The 19,985-nt window shown below is 45.6% G+C and overlaps 1 protein-coding gene across 6 annotated transcripts in view; it reads left to right on the forward strand.

The window, feature by feature from the left end:
• Positions 1-18,393, forward strand: part of Ube2f (ubiquitin conjugating enzyme E2 F (putative)) — a 54,717-nt gene extending 36,324 nt beyond the window's left edge. For 4 of the 6 annotated variants that reach the window (XM_078018337.1, XM_078018339.1, XM_078018340.1 and 1 more), the window contains 5 exons: positions 6,161-6,231; positions 11,216-11,273; positions 12,701-12,733; positions 15,474-15,536; positions 17,162-18,393. In XM_078018337.1, coding sequence (XP_077874463.1) covers positions 6,161-6,231; positions 11,216-11,273; positions 12,701-12,733; positions 15,474-15,536; positions 17,162-17,212 — 276 coding nt within the window. In that variant the 3' untranslated portion in view covers positions 17,213-18,393. Of the gene's footprint in view, positions 1-6,160; positions 6,232-11,215; positions 11,274-12,700; positions 12,734-13,475; positions 13,590-15,409; positions 15,537-17,161 lie in introns of those variants that run through there. The other 2 variants (XR_013424448.1, XM_078018341.1) reach the window with 2 other exon arrangements.
• Positions 18,394-19,985: the final 1,592 nt, after the last annotated feature.

Below are 19,985 nucleotides of genomic sequence, written 5' to 3' on the forward strand. Positions count from 1 at the left end.
AGTAGAGAAGTACATTTGTTCAACAAATGGTTGTGAATGTTATGTGCCAGGCAGTTGGCCTGTGTATTTCACGTAAAGTCTTACTTATTAAGTAAGGGGAAAAAAAGTATATTTTTAATTTAAAACTAGTTTTGTTTATGGTATAACACCAAAGTTCCAGAAGTCCATAACTAGGTACTTCAGACTTTGAGAGAATAATAGCTTGTTGTAAGCTATGAGTAGTTTTTACCCATAGGTACTTGTTAATCTCTCAAAGACCCTCCTAGGTAATAACGATACCAAATACTATCACATCTCTCTTGGCTTTTGAGGAACTAACAGAACCATTAGGGAGGTGAAATAAAGGGTAAAAAGCCAATGAAGCACTGAAAGTGGTAAGTAGCAGACAGGCTGATGGTGACAGGAGCCAATGTGTGGCGTTCAGAGAAGGGAAGGAGGTCACTTTTGGAAGTGGTGAAGACCAGTGTGACTTCTAAAGAACCAGATTTGGGTTGTCCTGATTTGGCCCATAGCAGGGGGAGGGTGCTCCAAGTGAGCTGGGAATGTGTGGATCTGTGGTCACAGGTGTGGAAGAGCTTCCCCCGTGGAAGGCAGAAGGCCACTTGGCAGAGAAAAAATTGGAGTCAAGAAATAATGGAGAAGACAACAAGAAGTCTCTGGTTTGTTGGCCTTTTCAATTTGGCACCGAGAAGCTGTGGAGGATTCTGAGCCCGGGGCACAGGGGAAGAGGCTGCACCTGGTGACACACCTCAGGCTGTGCCCACGGCAGTGCCTGTGGTATCAAGGTGTATGCTTAATACAGGATCAGAGTGCAGGGGTGTAAGAGAAATCTGTGGGGGAACACGGACAAGATGAAGTCTCTGTTGGCTTAAGGATGTGGGCCTGGGGACACCATGTGCCCCATTATTCTGCCTGTGGCTGCTGGTTTCCTTCTATCTCCCACCCCATGCCAGGTTACAGCTCAGAGCTGCAACTCTTGTTTAAAGCCAAACTTTAATCTCTAGAAATTGATTTTTGCTGCACTACTATGTTAAGAGTTCTTTATAAAGATGAGGGATAGTTGGCAATTTAAGGGGAAAAAAGAAATTTAATTTTTAAACAAAGCATGTGTATTTCAGGTGTTTGTCTAGCCCATCAGATACCCACTGAGACTGTCCACCTTTTCCAGATTACACACCAAAAACCTTATTGAGGCAGCTTGGGAGGTTGTTTGGCTTAAGTACAGGTATTTAGAATTGGAGACAGTTTGACTTCTGGAAACCTAGGAGTATAGAATGTAAAATTCTAGGCTGGACATAGACCATCTCTGTAGACTGTACCTCAGAAGAATTAGGACTGTGAATTAAAGTGGGTGAGTTCACATCACTGTCCTTTGGCTAGCTGAGGGAGAAGTTTAGCACGAGCCCCTGTGCTTCTCCAGCAGGCCTTGAGGAGCCATTTAGTTGTGAAGTTGTTGTTCTTGTTAGAGAAAGAAAGCAAAGTGTGAGAAACATGAAGGTGGGAGCAGTCGTGACAGAACATCTATGTCCAGGTGTTTCTGTTCAGGTCACCTCTGTCCATCCTCCACCATTGTTCAGGGGCTGGTCGTAATATTCTAGTCTCTTTATATGGTAGTGAGTTAGAGCCCAGCAGGTTAACTTTTAAAACTTAATTAAAGCTGGGCAAGGAGTTATGCGCCTGTTGTCCCAGCTCCTCAGGATGATGAGGTGGGAGGGCACTTGAGTCCAGGAGTTTGAGGTCAGTCTGGGGCAGCATAGTAATACCCTGTCTCAAAGAACCCCAAACAAAACAAAACAAAACTTGCTAAGTAGTTTTGCCAGTGCAGACAGCTGAATTGATGAGGCCAGTGCATGTGCAGGGCTGCCCAGCTTGTAAATGTGCGCCCTTCCCTTTGTCTACACCTGGTAATGTCGGTCATTCTGTTCCACCCACATGTGACTTTAAGAAGCGGAAAGAATTGCAGGAAAATTGAGTAGACTGTGGCTAAAACCCCTGAACCTTTGCGTCTTGTGTCCCTCAAGAATTGAAGGCTGTCCCAGAGGTTAGCTCTGCTGTCCTGCCCACTACAGTCCCCGAACAGAGCAGAGGTGCATTGTCCTGCAGCCGTGCTACAGATCCCATGCAGTGTCTGGCCATTGGCTTGTCACCATGATTCTGTGTTTCCTTTGTCTCACTGCTGCTGCTCTGGCAGCAGTGAGATGGGCTGGCCAGGTGTAATGCTCTCTACCCAAAGTCACTGAGAAGAGCTGGGGTGGGCTTTGTTCTTGCCTGTTTCTGCTCTCTTTAGGCAAATGTGGGGTCCACAGCAAGGGGTCTCCAGGAGACCAGGAGGTGCAGTGCTGAGTTGAATACAAAAATGTTTGTAATTAATCTTTCCTTACAGAGTTCTGTAGCCTCTTCCCTCTAGCCTGTGAGCTCCTGGCAGTAGCCTGCAGTTATCTTTCAGACGCGTGTCCAGTGTGTAGCCTGTGCCTGTCTTCTTAGGCACCTGTTGCTCATATTTCTGGAGGTCAACTCTGCTTAATAGTGTAGAAAACAAAATTAAGCCAATACATGCAAGGGCCAGGCTGCAGGCCCTTGAATAGAGGTCATGAGTGTGAGCCTGGACAGACGGCTCCACTGTCAGCAATGTCAGCCGAGACTAGGGACTTATTCGTTTCTCCACTCCTGTGCCACAGCTTTGCTCACGTGACTTATGTACTTCATGAAGATTTAAAACACCCAAGAATTATGGTTTTTGCAGTGAAGGTTGGTTTATAAGGATTATAAATTGAAAAAAAACTTTTAATTAATAAAGTAAGTCATAATTTTAGAAAAACTTGCAAAGAAAAGTGTCCATTCAGTATCCATCCACACACATGCTCCCACATCCCAGCAACTAGAATTCAGATTTCCTGGTGAGTTGTTTTCTTCCTGTCCCTTTGTCTCTGAACTTTTCCTCACAGCCTGAAGCCTGCCTTGTCATCTCTCAGTCTTAGAAACTGGCTGATTTGGTTTAGTGACACTTATTGAGCTCCTGCAGTATCAGGCACTGTAGGCCCTTAGGGATTCCAGTCACCATGGACACAAAAGCAGGACTCCTGGAAGCTGATTCCTTGGGTAGAGTGGACCCCAGAAGAGTACTGACAGCCTGGGTGTTGGTCACCAGGCAGATTTGAGAAGCAGGAGAAAAAGAACGGCTCTGTACTCGTTTCTCTGGTTTCCTCCTGGAAGTGACTTGTGTCATGCCGCTTTGTTTGTTGTTGGCCATTTCCGCCCTGTGCACCGAGGGAGGGAACCCAGAGACACTCAGATGACCACAGGTACCTCCTGGAATCCCACTTGCCTCTCCATTTCATTCATTGTATTTGTACTTTGAAATGAGATGGCATGGCTGTGTAGAACAGAATGTTAACCACCAGTGACCCCCTTTGGAAACAGAGTCGCAGGAAAGCTCAGGGTCTCTGCATGGAGCTGTCCACACAGAGCCTGGCAGCTTGGGCTCCTCAACTCACAATGTGACAGACACTTACTGTATGGTCATAGCCTCATTAGCAAGGGTGCCTCAAATGCACCTCCTTGGAAAAAATGGCATAGGACTCCTTGGTAAACATTATCTTATTCCTGCTCAAAGTATCTAGTTAACCATTGTTAATTTAAGGCTTTCTTTTGTGAGGACACTATAAAATGAGCTCTGAACCATGTGCTTGGAATATATAGTGACTTCAGTAAACATTCATTGTACAGTGTGTACTGGGTTAAGCCAGCCCTGTATTGTTGGCCACTGGATGGCTGGGTTTTGGATAGCTTATAAAGCAGACCTTCTGTAAAGGGCAAAGCGGCAAACATTTTAGATATTCTAGGCTATGAATGGTCTTTGGCATTTTTTCCCCCTGGCATGGTACTAGGGATTGAACCTAGGAATACTCTACCACTGAGCCACATCCCTACCCTTTATTTATTTATTTAATTATTTATTTAAATTTTGAGACAAGAATTAAACTGATGAGACTGGCCTCAAACTTACGATCTTCCTACCTTGCTCCCAAGTTGCTGGGACTTTAGATGTGTGCCACTGTGCCCATCTTACATTTAGTTTTATTGTGTCTGGAATAAAGCTGTAAGGGGGATCTGTATTTCCAAATCGTTAGCCAGGGGTCCATTGAATAATCCTATTTTCCTTGTTGATGTGTAATGCAGAGTTAAGCTCTTAGCTATATGAATGGGTGCAAGCACCGAAGGGGGATCCAAGAGTGAGGGAGGGAAGGACTCGTGAGACAAGGTGCTGTTGGGCACTTTGGGTCTCAGAGTCCAGGTCCACATTTCTAACGCAGAGCTCTGCCCTGTCACAGCCTCACAGTTAAAGGGCGCCAGGGATAGAGGAGGCGTCTGTGTCAGCTTCTGCCTGGGGGAGCTGTGGGGCGAGGAGAAGGAAGGACAAACAAGTCACTTTGGGAGCACTAGTAGCCTCAGCTCCAGGAATGCTCCAGAAAAGGCGTTTGGTCTGGGAGAGCGTCAAGCTGGCCACTCCTTTCTGTTCTTCAGATGCTGAGCATGGGTGACTCAGTCCCCCCGGACTTGGCTCTCTTCAGCTGTGTGGAGGGGTGCAGCTCTGACCCTCCTCAGCCTAAACACCTTATTGGAAATAAACATCAAGTCAGCTTTATTCCAGACATGTTTCAAATGCATTCCCACTTATTTGCAGAAAACAAAGGAGAGCATGTGAACTGTATTTAAACTCAACCTAAATTCTTTCACCCTCAGACATATAAGTTTGCACAGTGGATTTAATCACGATTTTGTGGTTTTGATATCAGGTAGAAAACAGTGTTTGTTATACAAATAAAAATGAAACTGTGAATATTAGAAAAAGTAAAAGGAGAGTATTTGGATGGTGAAAGGCATTTTAAGTATGATATCAGAAGAGAAATTTTGACCCCAAAGATTAAAAGAAAAACCTTCCACACCTCAGAAAGTAGCATAAATAAAATTGAATACTAAATGACGAGCAGGGAGCATGCCACCCTATTTGACAAATGGTTGATCCTTTATGAGATGAGATTCTGATGAGACTGTGCCCGGATGCTTACTACATACCAGCCACAGGGGACTGCAGGAGGGCCCCTCTGCCTCCCTGCATGGGAGGCGACTTGGCCTCCTGAAGGACACAAAGCACTGCATGAGAGCCAGGATTCCCGAGCAGTGTCACTCTCGGGGTTTCATCCTGAGGAGTTATTTCCTATAAAGATGTGAGCAAAGATATAAGCACTGGTGTGGAATGGCTTGGAGTGTGGGTGGGAAGCAGCCTACCACCCAGCAGTGTTGTTAGATGTCAAGAATGCAGGAAGGTTGCCTGAGGTGGTCGCTGAGATAGGAAGAGATGCAGCACGTGTTCCCACTCCTGTGAAGAAAAATGCTGTTTTTGCACACACACCTATGTGTGTCTGAGGCCTAGAAGAGTGCATCAGCTGTGAGTGGAGATTATTTCTGGGTGGAATTATTTTGTGAGTGTGTACAATTACAAAAACAAGTGAAAGGAAACATAACTATTCATTTATGTAATTATGCCTATAGTATTATATAAATAAATGTTTTTCCTTTCATTTTTGTTCTCCCTTTAATTTCTAGTGTGATTTACTTTTAAAATAGAGAGAAGAACTTTATTCAAACATGCCAAGTTGTGAATGATGTTGGTACCTTTCATGCCCATGGGCCACTTCGTTCTTCCCCCTCTTTAAGTGGACTGGAACTATTCTGTAGGAAAATGTACGTAGTGTTAGCACCTTTAGAAGCACACAGCCAGGGTAACCGGCTGGTCTTGTGAGGAGCAGTGACGTTCAGCTGTGACTCAGTAGCTTGGTACTCAAGAGTCTGTTGAGCTACGGCCAGGAGGGCATGGGAGCTTTCCCCGGAATGAACTACAGACTCTGGCTCCACAGCCCTGTGTCCAGGGCCCTCAGGACATGGCCCTTGTAGAGAGGTGTGGTTAGACTCACGAGAGGAGCACTTGTCCTGCCTAGGCAACTGGGACAGCATTCAGGGTTGAGTTAAGCCTGGAAAGTTAGCCTACATGTTGGGCAAGCCTCGAAATTATGACCAGATGGGGACGTGGAAAGGCTTGGGCCACAGGTGTGACCTAGAGAGGTTGTTGTGGTGACATCTCTCTCTCTTTATGTTGCAGCCTCCCAAAGTGAAATGCTTGACCAGGATCTGGCACCCCAACATCACGGAGACAGGGGAAATATGTCTAAGGTGAGCCTTCTCCCTCTCATGCTCTCCTGGACACTGGGTGAGTGCTGGTCTCTTTGCATCCCATCTCCTCTCAGAGGAGACCTTGAAGCTTGGCCAAGAGTAGGAAAGGTCTGGGGTTCACTGAAACAGCTGCTTCCAAGCCTTGTCTTCCAGCTGTGCCTGCAGATGGCATCCTTCCACTGCATTTTGTGGCCAAAGCCCTGCTGGCCTTCAGTACAGGATGTACCTGTTGGAGGCCATTGTCCTTCTGCCACCTCCCTTAGTGAGAGGTCACATTCCCTGGATGTTGCTGATTTTAGCTAAGAAGGGAAGATATGATTAATGAAGCCCAGGAGAAAAAGTGTAGATGACAGGCTAAGCTGTCCTCAGTGCTTGCCTTGGATGTACTTTGTACCAGAATGGGCTTGATAAGTGGGGTGCAGTGGTGATTGCCTGTATTCCTACACTCCAGAGACTGAGGCAGGAGGACCACTAGTTAGCAAGACCCTGACTCAGAAGAAGAAAAAGACTTGGGGTACAACTCAGTGGTAGAGCACTCTTGGGTTCAATCCCCAGAATGGATGTGATCATGTAGGAGCCCTTCTGAAGTGACAGCTTCCCTATATAAGCATGTGGCCCTGTGTGTCTCATTCTTCCAGTGGCACAAAGTGAGGGCTTGTGCCCCTTCAAAGGGTGCTGGTCTCTAAGGGAGAGAACTGGAGGAGATCAGTGGATTAGGTTTTTTTACTTTTTGTTTTAGAAGTAAATTTATCATTTGGACTTTCTTTTTCTGCATATCATCTCCTTTTCTTAGTAAGGCAGTGATGTTAATTGTTCAGACCAAGTGGATTTAACTGGAGACCCATCTCTGGCAACTGTGGGACTTGGGCAGGCTAAGTATTCTGTGCTCATATTCTACTGTGCTAGGAAAGGAGGCAGTGTGCGTTTTCCAAGCACATATCTTGGGTAGTATGAAATGCTCTGGTTGGAGGCTGTTCTCGGTCATGGCCTCCCTGTCCTTTTCTCCCACTCCTCTTTCCTCTCAGTAAACACTTACCACTTTGGAAGGAAACAGAAGGTATGTGGCTCTGAGCTACTGGGAAACCTTTTAGACCTTTTCTGGCTCAAAAGTGCAGTCCGTGCCCACTGGCCCAATCCATTTTTATGTGTGCTGTTTCCTTTCTTGCCAGTCTTATTTTGATAGATAGTTAAACTTACATTTTATGTCCAGGCATGACTTTTAAAGTATGTTTCCTTTAAGCATCGAAACCTTAGAATCTGAAGACCCTAGTTGCAGGTGTGAGCCCCTCTCAGCTTCCCCTGCTCACAGCCCTCTGACTCCAGGGGACTCGCTTCACTCTGCTTCCATGAGTGTCTCCTGCTTCTGTTAGTATTGGGTCCAGGATAGGAAATCCTACCCTTGTAGTGTCTTTTGGGAAACCAGATTATTAGTAAAGTATGGCAGCAGCTAGCAGGTGGCAGCCTGAGACAAAAGCCAGGAACCTTAACAGAACATTGCCAAGTTGAACCATGTTAAAACTAAAAATACATAAGCACAGTATTGAAAGATGAAAGATTTCTGTGTGTAAATCATACTTACCACTCATGCAAAAGATGGGCACTGCCCCTGGAAAAATGAGCAGCATCACACATGGTGATTCACAGGAGAAGCAGATGCTCAGCCTTACTGGTGACCAGGAAAAGGCACAGAAACACCACAAGGTGCAGCGGGTTGCTGTCATATGGCCAACACTGAAGCAGTGCTGGGGGCAGGTGGGCCGGAGCGGGCTCTTAGCTGGAGGGTGCGTGTACAGCTCTTCCAGGTCCTGCAACAATGTGGTCTTCTTGTAACTTGTTTTTACCCTTGGACTTGTCTGCTGCTCTTCTAGGGAGTTAACCTAAGAAAACAATGTCATCGTGTGTACAAGGGCCAATTCATTGTTAGTAAAAAGTAGACAGTATCTTTGCAGTAGTAGGGCCTGACCGTGCATCTCCTGGATAAAGGAGAGAGCCAGGCATGCTTCTAGTGTGCAGAGTTCACTGGCAGCCTCCACCTTTGTTCTTCTCAGTAGGCTCGAGTAGCACCTGGATCTAGAGGGACACGTGCCAATTAGTGTGCAGGACCACTTCCCTCTTTAAAGGGTTGCTCTGACTGGCCCTGTCATACTTATGTGCCCTACTCAAGTGGCTGCCTGGTCCTGCAGGGACCTCACTGTGCTCCTGGCAAAGGGTCAGAAGCCCCTTGTTGGGGATTGGAAGGCCCAAGGTCAGGAGCTAAGTGATTGTGCTTCAGCCTTTTTCTTCCAGAGTCCAGGCTTTCAGTGTAGTCCCTAGGTGTTCTCTGATTCTTTTCTTAGTAACCTGATGACCGTAAGTCTTGTATCTGAGCTCCTGTTGGACCATCCTCTGTTGAGGCCAGGCTAGAACTTCCTCAATGACTAGAGCACCATACCCTGAGAGCCTCACTGCTGCCCACAGGCTGATAAGACCCATGGCCATTAGACCCTGGGCCTAGCTTCCCCAGTGGCACTTGCTTCCTAGGTACCTGCTTCCATGTGTGAAGTTTTCCTGCTCTGGCAAAACCACAAGGACACTGACAGGCGTCTCATTAACCTGAGCTCCCTCTGTTTCGCTTGCCTCCCCTCCCTGCTTCTGATCATGCCTAAGCAGGTGGAGAGCAATTTGCATTCCCTGCTCTTATGAGGCTTGCTGTTTGGTAGGTAAGTCCAGGAAACCAACAAGCACCTAACCAAAGGTGACATTAAAAGAGGATGAGCTAGATCAGAACCGTGCCCCCAACTCAGTATAGTCTTGTACTGGACCGTAAAAGCCACTAGGATTTGACAGATGGTTCCCAAAAAGGTATTCAAAAGTTATAGAAGTTTCTAATTCATCTAACATCAAATTCACTGAAATCTCTGTGAAGCAGAAAGATGCCCATCCAGTTTTTAGGTTTAATGATTTGAGTTTTCTTTTTAAAGTTCAAAGTAAATTTTAATGTCTTATATAAGTTTGGTTATATTTTTTCTCACCGATACTCATAGATAATTAAGATTTTAGCTTTAATTCAAATTCTAAGTATATATTTTCTCCTGATTTGAATTGACTTATGTGGATTTCGTGGATTTCAACATATTTTAATAAAAAATAGTTGCCTTGCTGGACATGGTGGCACACATCTGTAATTCTGCTAAGTCAGGAGGACTGTAAGTTGGAGCCAACCTCAGCAAGTTAGTGAGGTCCTCAGCAACTTAATGAGACCCTGTCTTAAGATGAAAAATAAAAAGGGCTGGGATGTTGCTCAGTGGTAAAGTGCCTCTGGGTTTAATCCCCAATACTGCCCCCCCACAGATTGTCTCAGCTTATAATTATGGCCTTTTTATAAAAGCCTGATATCAACAGCTAGCCTGGAGACTTCTATGTACAGATCAAAGTAATAGCATAATATAATAATTTAACAAATGCAAAAATAACTTTATCTCCAACAGAAGCTTGACAGTAACTCAGTTTTATCAAAGAATGGAATAACATATGTGAGAGAACACAGTGTGCATTTGTAGCTGATATAAAATGATCCTCAGGCATCAGTTTAAGAAACAGGACCCCACCACACCTCTGAAACCTGGTGTGCCACCTTGCGGCTCAGTCCTTCCAACCAAGGAGTGAATCCTCTCCCGAATTTTGCATTAATCTGCTGAAGTTTTCCCTTCTTAGTTTTAAAAAAATATCTACTAACTTGTCTTGTGAGAGGTGGTACTGCAGTGCACACCTATAATTCCAGGGACGCAGGAGGCTGAGGCAGGAGGATTGCAAGTTCAAAGCCAGCCTGGGAAACTTAGCAAGACCTTGCTTCAAAATAAAAAAAATAAAGGGCTAGGAGTGTAGTTCAATGGTAGAGTATTCCTGGGTACAATCCCTAATACTACAAAACTAAAAAATAAATAAAATGTTTTAAAAATGTCATGTGTGATTTGAGTGTGATGGTGCACACCTATAATTTTATCAGCTTGGGAGGCTGAGGCAGGAAGATCCCAATTGTGAGGCCAGCCTGGTCAACTTAGCAAGATGTAGCTCAGTAGTGTTGTATCTGAGTTCCATTCGCATTACCCCCTGCCACACCCACATAAATAATTACAAAATGTCTGTGTGATGAACTCAACATCGTATTGAGCCCCATCAGTGGTGGCTCAGAACACAGGTTCTCGGTTTGAACGACACACCACTTGCCAAGCGTGCTCCTTGGGCATGTTTTCTCTGTAAGATAAGGAAATGTTGGCACTTTATTCAGGGGTTGTCAGAGGCATGAAGTAAGTTTAACGACACAACACTTTCCATTATGCTTGATACAAAAATGGTCAGCTTTGGGCTTTAGTTATTGCTGTTTTATTGTTTTGTTTTCTTTTTCTTTTAAATTTTTCTTTTTATCTTTCTTTTTTTTTTTTTTTTTTTTGGTACTAGGGATTGATCCCAGGGGCACTCAACCGCTGAGCCACATCCCCAGTCCTTTTTATATTTTATTTAGAGACAGGGTCTCACTGAGTTGCTTGTGGCCTCACTAAGTTGCTGAGGCTAGCTTTGAACTCATGATCCTCCTGCCTCAGCCTTCCAAGCCACATGGGATTACAGACGTGCACCACTGTGCCCAGCTGCTGTTTTCATGTTTGTTGCTATCATTTTTGAATGTTAAGTTGACCAATATTTCTTGTATGTTGTTTTAAGTACGCTTTAAACATCTGTGGCTAGGATTAAAGGTACAGTAAATAAAAATAACACAGGTTATTATAACTGAATATATATTCAATCTTGGAGGTAGAGAAGGCAGCCCTCAGCAGGACAGGAAACAGCAAGCTGCAGAGCAAAGACAGGTTTCCCAAAAAGTAGATCTCCTTTTGTCCTAAGATAAAACAGTGGGCTGAGGACTCTAGTCGCATTCCAGCTGTGCCTTTGGCTCAGGTGACTTAGGTGCTTCCTTTCTAGCTGCTGTGCATTTCTGTGTCTGTTTCAGTTTACTGAGAGAACATTCGATAGATGGCACTGGCTGGGCTCCCACGAGAACCTTAAAGGTAAGAGTCGGCACCTTTGGGGCACAAGTCCTCCTCTATGGTCCTCACCTGGCACCCCACACAGGTGGCCAGGCACACCTGCTTCCTCCTCTCCCCACTGCCCACTGCCTAGGCTGCTTGGTGAAGCATTGGCTCCAGTCTGTTCTGGTTGGGTCAGTCTCGTTGGCCAGTGCCAGGTGCCATTCAGGAGCCTGGGACAGGAGCACACAGTGCAATTTCAGAGCCACACCAACAGACAGCATAGGAAGCCATTGCTCATTCAACAGGAGAGTGCCCAGGAGAGAGCTGCAGTCTTTCCTGTGTAGATCACTCCTGGTGGCCAGAAGGTCTGTCAGATGGTGGGTTTCTATCACAAATTGACACTTTGGAAGAACAGTGCAGGGAAGGGGTTTTGACCCCAGTCCAGTGTCAAGGAATATTGCAGACTTCATGCAGTTGTGACCCAGTTCCTCCCAAGCTTTGGCCTTCTCTCCAGCCTTTCTTCATGCCCTTGATGTGTTCTGTCCTCTCGGGACTTAGTGTCTGCCAGATTACCTGGTAGGTACCCCCTCCTCCAGACTTCCACCTGGCAGATTCCTGCTCCTCCCGCAGGCCCCCACTCAAATGACTGCCACTTCCACTGTGGGGCCTGTCCCCCAGGATTAGTGCTCTGGTGTTGACCTGCTGGCCAGCCCTCTGTCTGATACCCCACCAATAGAAGTGGAGCTTATTCCCACACCCAGCTCCAGCCCAAGGCCTAGCTCACACCAGGAGGATGGGGATTGGGCCAGTGGGTGGGTGGATGAAAGAAAGCAGAGAAGACAAATAAAAATTACCAAGTAGCAGAGAATATGGGATGATCATGAGATCCAGCTTAAAAAAGATGAAAGACTCTAGCTGATGAAGAGACAGAGGGAGAAAGACTTTGTAGTTGAGTTGAAGATCTTGAGTCCGTACAGGTGGAACAATGCGGCTTTCAGTTTTATTTTAATAAAAATCTGGAAGTTAAGTAGAGCAAAAGTATTAGAACTCAGTAGGACATAGGTAATTAGCTTATCCATGAGCTCCAAGTGCAATTGATGTTAAAAACAACAGATATTATTTTAAGGTACTTTTCAGAAGTCAGAAGCCTATTTGTCATGGCTGGTGGGAGTGGTTGGTTGGTGGCAGAAGCACGCATGTGGCCTGTGGGCTCCTGCCCTGAGTCTGAGGAAGGGTAGTTGATGTTCCCTTTGACCTTATATCTATTCCTGTGGCTGCTTGGTCTCTAAATTTCCTGGCTTATTATACTTGAAAAAAAGAGATTATTTTCTCTTTGTCTTGAGGGGGAAAAAAAGTTCTTAGGATAGGTTTTGGTATGGCACAAAGCATATTTTTGGTCATGGGTTTAAAGACTTTCATCGAGCAGGAGCCTAAAATTTTGTTTTCTGTTTTCTTTTTTATTTCAGGATGTTGTTTGGGGATTAAATTCTTTATTTACTGTAAGTATATTGATCAAACTCCCAAGTTGTTTTGCTTTCCCTGGTTTGAAACATCACCTTAATGCTAGCCCAGGGGATTAAAAGCAAGCCATGCACGTAGTTACCCATCTTTCCTATCGCTGTTTATGGTCAGAGATAGAACTGTGACATGGGAACCTCAGGGGCTTTGGAGTGACATGGGGAGGCCATCAGGGGAAGCCCTGCTGGGCAAGCTGCCTCCACCTTCTGGGTGACAAGCCTGGTTCCACTTGCTCTTGGCTTCTTCAGCAGGTAGCTATTCCTGTGTGTTTTCTGTGCCCAGTCCCTGCCTGTGCCTGCCATCTCACCAGGCAGCCCATTTGGTGGCCCTCTTCTCTCCTGGGGGTCCTGGTTACGTGGATGAAGTGGTCATCCAGGAACCCAGGACCTTACAGCCTTTTTCTGTTGTCTCTGAGCCTCTGGAGTTTGCTGTTCTTGGATGAGAGTGCCTGTAGGCTGACTGGAATCGCAGGTGGCAGGCAGACAGGCAGGCAGCACTGGAAGGACACACCTGAAAGCTCTACCTTGGCTTTTAAATATATTTGTTTCTTGGGCTGGGGTTGTGACTCAGTGGCAGAGCACTTGCCTCGCACATGTGAGGCACTGGGTTCGATCCTCAGCACCACATAAAAATAAATAACCAAAATAAATGTATTGTGACCATGTATAACTAAAAAATTTTTAAAATATACTTGTTTCTTTGAATCTTTACTTTCTGATTCAGAGAAGAGCTTTCAAAGCATCCATGGATATGTCTCTGAATAAAAAATAATTTCTACTTTTGGAAAAGTCCCAGGACCCTCCATGAACACACACCTGCCCTGGACAGTCTGCCAAGGTATCCTCCTGGCCCTTGTTGTGTGTATGCACTATTCAGACATGCCGCGGCCAGGTCTGCTGCTCTTCTTGACAAGAGCTTCATACTGAGCTGAGCGTCCCTGCCTACCTTTGCCTTTTTGTCTGTGTTCCTGGGGACACCTGCCCCACAAGCAAAGAAACCAGTACTTACAGTGATTTCCGGAGCTCCTTGCTCCCTGGAGAGACAACACCTGTGGCTGTGGCCTTCACTCGGCCCCCAGGACAGTCTGGCTGTGCCCATGGCGTCCTCAGTTTGCCTGAGAGCCACTGAGAGCAGGAGCTAAGGCAGACCTCTTGGGGGCCCTCTCACTGTCATTTGCTCCACCACCAAAAGCATCTCTCTGGAACCATCTGTCTGCCCAGGTTCCTCAACCATAAGCAGGTTTGGGCTGGTGACTTGGTACTGGGGAGTTGGTGGAAGGAAATGCACATTGGTTCCTTAGACTTTTTATTTAGAGAAATCTGGTGGTGGCTCCCCATCTCCAAGTGCCCAAAGCTTCCAGATCCTGAAGAGCCAGTCAGAGTGTGACTTAAGTCTGTATTGGTTATTCCATCTAATATTTTCATTCTAGGTGAGGCCTATGGTAAAGGGAAGTCTTTACATATACTAGGTATTGCATATAGTATGTACTTATATATTTTGCCTATGTCTAGGACTTGGAGTCTAATTTTCCAATTCTTAGTTTTTTTTTTTGTTTTGTTTTTTTGCTATATTTGTACCGTGTTATCCATCATTCCCATATTTATTTCCAAATCAGGAATGCAATCCCCAAATTTAACATAATTCCTGAAGAGGAATATGGTTGTCTTTACAATGACCCATCATACGGCACACCTTACAAGTCTTGCTGGCCTGAGTTTCAAGGAGAACAGGGAGTTCAGATGTGGCCTCTGCTTCAAAGTCCAGGTGCTTCTGGGAGGAGAGGAGAGTGGGTAGGCCATTGCTTTTTAAGGTATCAAGAATCTGCTCCCACAGGGCACAGTGGCACATGCATGTAATCCCAGTGGCCCAGGAGGCTGAGGCAGGAGGATCACAAGTTCAAAGGCAGCCTCAGCAGCTGCAAGACACTACTAAGCAATAGAGTGAGACCCTGTCTCTAAATAAAATACAAAATAGGACTGGGGGTGCTGAGGTTGTGGCTCAGCGGAAGAGTGCTCGCCTAGCACATGCAAGGCGCTGGGTTCAATCCTCAGCACCACATAAAAATAAAGGTATTGTGTCCAACTACAACTAAAAAAATATTTGAAAAAAAAATAGGGCTGGGGATTTGACTCAGCGGTTGAGTGGCCCTGAGTTCAATCCCCGGTACTGAAAAAAAAAAAAAGAAGAAGAAGAGTCTGCTCCCCTGAGGCGGGGACACCAGCCTGTGAGTGGATGTCCATGAAGGACACAGGGATCTCTGTCTGTCAAAGACAGGGAGATCCAGAAAGTTTGGAAGATAAACAACAGTTGCCTGGAGGCAAAGGTATCATTAAATAAAGGGAAAATTAATGTTTATAAAACAGAATGGGGTTTTTATTTAGAAATGCTCACAGTGGGAGTGGTTATCATTCTCCATTTATCAAAATATCAGAAATTAATGAAGTTAATGTGGTTGCTATTTTCTCCATTCCCACTGATGTTTAGACAGTTGTATATAAACATACCCCTGAGCTCTTGCAGTCAGCTGTCAGCTATCGTTTTGCACAGAGAACCAGCCAGCCCAGGACTCTGACACCACAGGAGCTTGAGGACTCAGAGGTGCTCCCAACTCAGCTGAGCCTGCAGGTGGCTGATTAGGTTTTGTTGCTGCTTTGTAGGGTGAAGACTGACACCAGACAAGCAGATTCTCCAGTGTTCACCTTGAGTTTCTCTCTTTTTAAGGACCTTTTGAATTTTGATGATCCACTGAATATTGAAGCTGCAGAACATCATTTGCGGGACAAGGTGAGCCATGAACAGGTTTTTTTAAGTTGGTGTGATAGTAAAAAGACAGATCTACCTTTTTTTCTTTCTTTTTTTTTTTTGGGGGGGGTCTTTTCTTTTTTGAAACTAGGGATCAAACCCAGGGCTTCGCACATGCAAGGCAAGTGCTGTACCTGTGAGCTACATCCCAGCCCTAATTACTACCATCTCTTGATTGCACAAATGAGAAATTGAGAGTGATGGAATGCAAGACTGGAAGTTAAATGTGTTACAGAAAACTTGTGTGATCTTGGGAAAGCGTTTGCCTACATAGAGAAATGGTTTTTATTAGATGGGGTTTCCTAGTAAAATTGAGTGTTAGTAACAGGCAGTGACTCCTTGTTTAACAGCACAGGCACATCGGCAACGGGTAGCCTGAAGTTCACCCCACTGCTGGGCTCTTGCAGGCTGTCTCCACCTCACACAGCCTTTGCTGAGCTTTTTCATGCATACACACGGGGCTTGACCTTTTCCCAGAATTGTGGATCTTGTTTCTTACTCTTAATCTTCCATTCCTTTTTGTCCTTAATTAACTTTTTCCCTCCCAATTAATGCATCAACCAGCACTCATTCATTTCAGAAGCTGTCTTATGTTCTATGAAGTGACTCTACCATATTTTTTAAAAACCATTTGCTGGTGTTCCCCATGAAGTTTTTTTTTCCAACTAGGAACAGTAATTTAATAAATATCCTTTGTAAATACAACCTGAAATACAGGTGGTTTTATTTCAACAGAAGGGAGTCCTAGAACTGGGTCACTGGGTCACTGGGTCAAGGATGATATGCATCCTTAATTTGAGTTGCTTTCACCTGGTTGTTTTCTGTGGCTGTGGCTGTGGCTGTGCCTGGCCTGCTGGCAGTGTAAATGGGTGCCTATATCCCTTGAAGAAGACTATTTATTTTGAAACAAAGCATCTACACCCATGGGGAAGGGAAAAGCATAATGGAACCCAGCTGGTAAAGTTGTTATCACTGAATGTGGCCCACACTTGAGCAGCTGGCAGTGGGGCTGGGGTCTGTTCTCACTGTGGATGAGGAAGCATTAAACCCCGGGGTGGGGGGCGGTGTGCCATCTGGCCAGGGTGCTTGAGATGACCAGGCACGTGGGCCTCCTATGGATTGTAAGGGCAGCCATGTGGGTCTAGAGACATCTGAAGCTTTCCTGTCATTCTGGCCATGCAAGTCCCACTTCTATCTCCTGAAATGCCTAGGTATCCAGGTGGACTCTGCTTCTTGTGTGTGAAGTTGGCATTTCATAGCGTACCCACCTTTCCTCTGGGCAGTGCAGTCACCCTGAGGCTGGGGCTAGGCTACTTGTGGGCCATGAAAGATAAGCATATTTTAAGTGGGCAGCAGGTCCAAGAAAGCCACTCTGGAAGGCAGATCTGGTAACAAGGGCCCCATGAGCAGCAGCTGATGCTTGTGTTTGTCGTCAAGGGAGTCTTGGTTTGTGGGCCAGGTGTGATCAGGGTTTGCAGATGTCTCTGCCCACCCCAGCACAGCAGGCAGTGTCGTGAGCCAGGCCTCTCACAGGGGCTTTCCCTCTGGGGCATCTGACTCTGAAGCGTTGCTTCCCTCAGTCATTGTATTCTCTCTCTTCTCCACAGGAGGACTTCCGGAATAAGGTGGACGACTACATCAAGCGTTATGCCAGATGATAAGAGGAGATGATTGCAGGCCCATGGACTGTGTGTCACAGTTTGTCTCTAATGTGAAGCAGCACGAGGTAGCCCTCCTCCCTGTCCTCACGCTCCCTCAATCCCAGTCCTGTGACCTTGTCCTGAAGAAGACCATCCTCCTGACCGCCCACCGTAGGCGAGGAATGCAGCATAAATACAGCAGGAAACGTGTTTGGGCCTCTAAAGAGTTGTCTGCCTCCCTTAACATGTTCACTTTTCTGAAACTGTGCTGTCTAGGCTGTCGGTGAGACTCCTGGGAAGTAGTAATGGGCTCAGCATTGAGGCTAGCACTTGCTTCCCCTTCCCTAGCAGATGGGTATCCAGTGTCACTTGTAGATTGACAGTAAGAAACCATGGCACACTGTGGTTGGATGCACATTCTCTTAGCTTCTCCCGCAAATGCTGGCCCTGCCCAGATGTGAGGCTTCCCAGAGCACAGTCATTCACTGTAGATCTTACTGAAATGCGTATTTTATTTAATGTAAGTATATTTTGGAACAGATTTGTAATTTGTACAATTTAATGCTTTAATTATTTTTTCCTATTCTCACTTAGTTTGTATTTTCATTGTATAGAGCAGACAGATGTTGGGTCAAGCAACTATTGAAGAGAGATACAAAGTAATGACGAAAGACATCACTCATTCTGTCCAAATGAGCTGGAACCTGGCTCCTAAATACCAGCTCTTGCTTTCCAATCCAGATGTGGCAAGGACATCTCAGAGCCCTTTGAAGCCACATCTGGATGATAAAAATAAAAAGGCAGGGAGCCTTTTCTCACACATTGCCCAGAGGAAGCAGGCTGGGAGGGGCATGGTGGTCCTGAGTGGTCACTTGAGTGTCAGCCAGGCCCTGCTTGTCAGAGCCAGGCTTTTACTGTCCCAAGACAGGACAAATGCTCGGGAGGGAATCAGCCCAGACAGTGTCTGGACTCTTGGGACTGTACTGTGGCCGTCTCTGAATTGCTGTGGTTCTGGGGCCTATCTGGAGTGAGCCTCTGAGGCCTTGGAGGATCATGGATCATCAGCAGCATGTGCCACACGTGGACAGCTTAATGCACTCCAGAGGAGGAGCCCTGAAGAGAGGCAGGTGGCTTCATTCCAGCGTTCAGACATCTGAACCAGTAGAATCAAATGCAAAATAAATATTTGTCTGGTTTCATTTGCTGTCTAACACTCAGGTTTAACTGCTAGCTTTCTCCTTTGGAGTTGCCCCTGTCTGCCATCTATGGGGGTTTACTTGACTTTTCTTAATTACAGAATGTCTGATTGTTTGGTTAACCTTGGGTGGAGATCCAGCAGGTCAGCGTCAGGATTTTACCCTTAGACTTGAGAGTGGACCCTGGCTAACATGCCACACATCTGGGTGCAGAGGAGGAAGGGTAGGCATTGTGGGTAGGGATGCTCTCATGAGAGTGCTTCTGTGGGAGAACTGGTGCCAGTGCTCATTGTTTCTTGGAGACATGCCCAGGGTAGGAAGGGACCACAATGAAAGCCATGTCAGTTGTTAGTTCTGACTTCACAGTATTTGCACAATAGGAAAACACTTTGCTTATTGTCAGACTTTTTCTTTAAACTGACATTTCAGATAGTTGAGTCATTTCATCCTGTCCAGTAGAAATCCTTCAGAGATATTTTGCCCTCCCCCACCTCTAAAGAATATACCCAGTCTCAGCTCATGGCAGTGAGTAGTTCGTGCTGTGCTGGGTGCTTGGCCAATGAGTTCCCTGGAACCTGCTGGTGACTGTGACACTGGCTTTCAGATTTGTTGGCATCTTGAGGTTCCTCCCCACTTTCAGGCCAAAGCCACATTTCTGGCCCTGGTCCACATGCCCCAACCAACTAGTAATAGTGAATTTCTGGTCTCCCATGGATGGGGAATCCTAGAGGCTTACCCTAGACGTGGATTAGAGTAGCCAGGCCCTTGGGGACATGGAGCTTTTGGACATCCAGATCTTTGTTTCCTAACTCCTGTCTGTTCCTGGCTGTGTTCTGCAGGGTCTCTGTAACTGTACTTCTTACAGTTTGATGTGCAAGCTGCATGTTTTTCAAGCACTCTTAGAAGGAATGACTTGTGAGTGGGCCTGTCCTGGGAGGCACATGTCACTCCTTAGGTCTCCCCTACACACTGCACCAGCAGGAGCACTCCTCAGAGCAGAAACTCCCTTCCTTCCCAAGAGGTTTAAAAATAAATCACGAGTTCCTATGCACATGGGACATTTATCAAATAATAAAATCAAGCAATTATTTTTCATGTAAAAATTCCAAGAAGTGTTAGGCCGCCAATTACAGTCTCTAAGCAGAGACTTTCTCAGCTGCGTACCATCTATCCATTCCAAAGGTGTTCTCATCTTTATCCATTTAAAAATGTTCCATCTTGGAAACTTAGGTTTGTTTATAATTTCACTACTCTTCATAAAATGTGCTAAGAAAAATGCTAAAATATAGTCTTAGTAAAATGTTTACCATTCTTTTGTCAAAGAACTTGAAAAATGAGAAAACCTGTGAATCTGCCCTTCCTATTGCCCTGCCCTGAGGAAAAAAAATACCTTGACAGCTTAGGGAGGCCAGCTCGGAGGAGTCATACTGCCCATCGCTGTTGCCTTCTTGTGCTGGGTCATGGGTTACAGAATTGATTTATTGAGTGGGAAAAACATTTATTAAAAAAAAAAAAAAAAAAAAGCTCTTCAAAAAGCCTTTGCTGGGAATGTTGGATTTGTTGAGAATGTGCGTTTATTCGCATTGAGTTATAAA

This window comes from Ictidomys tridecemlineatus, chromosome 7 (assembly GCF_052094955.1).
Source record: "Ictidomys tridecemlineatus isolate mIctTri1 chromosome 7, mIctTri1.hap1, whole genome shotgun sequence".
In the NCBI taxonomy this organism is placed as follows: domain Eukaryota; kingdom Metazoa; phylum Chordata; class Mammalia; order Rodentia; family Sciuridae; genus Ictidomys; species Ictidomys tridecemlineatus.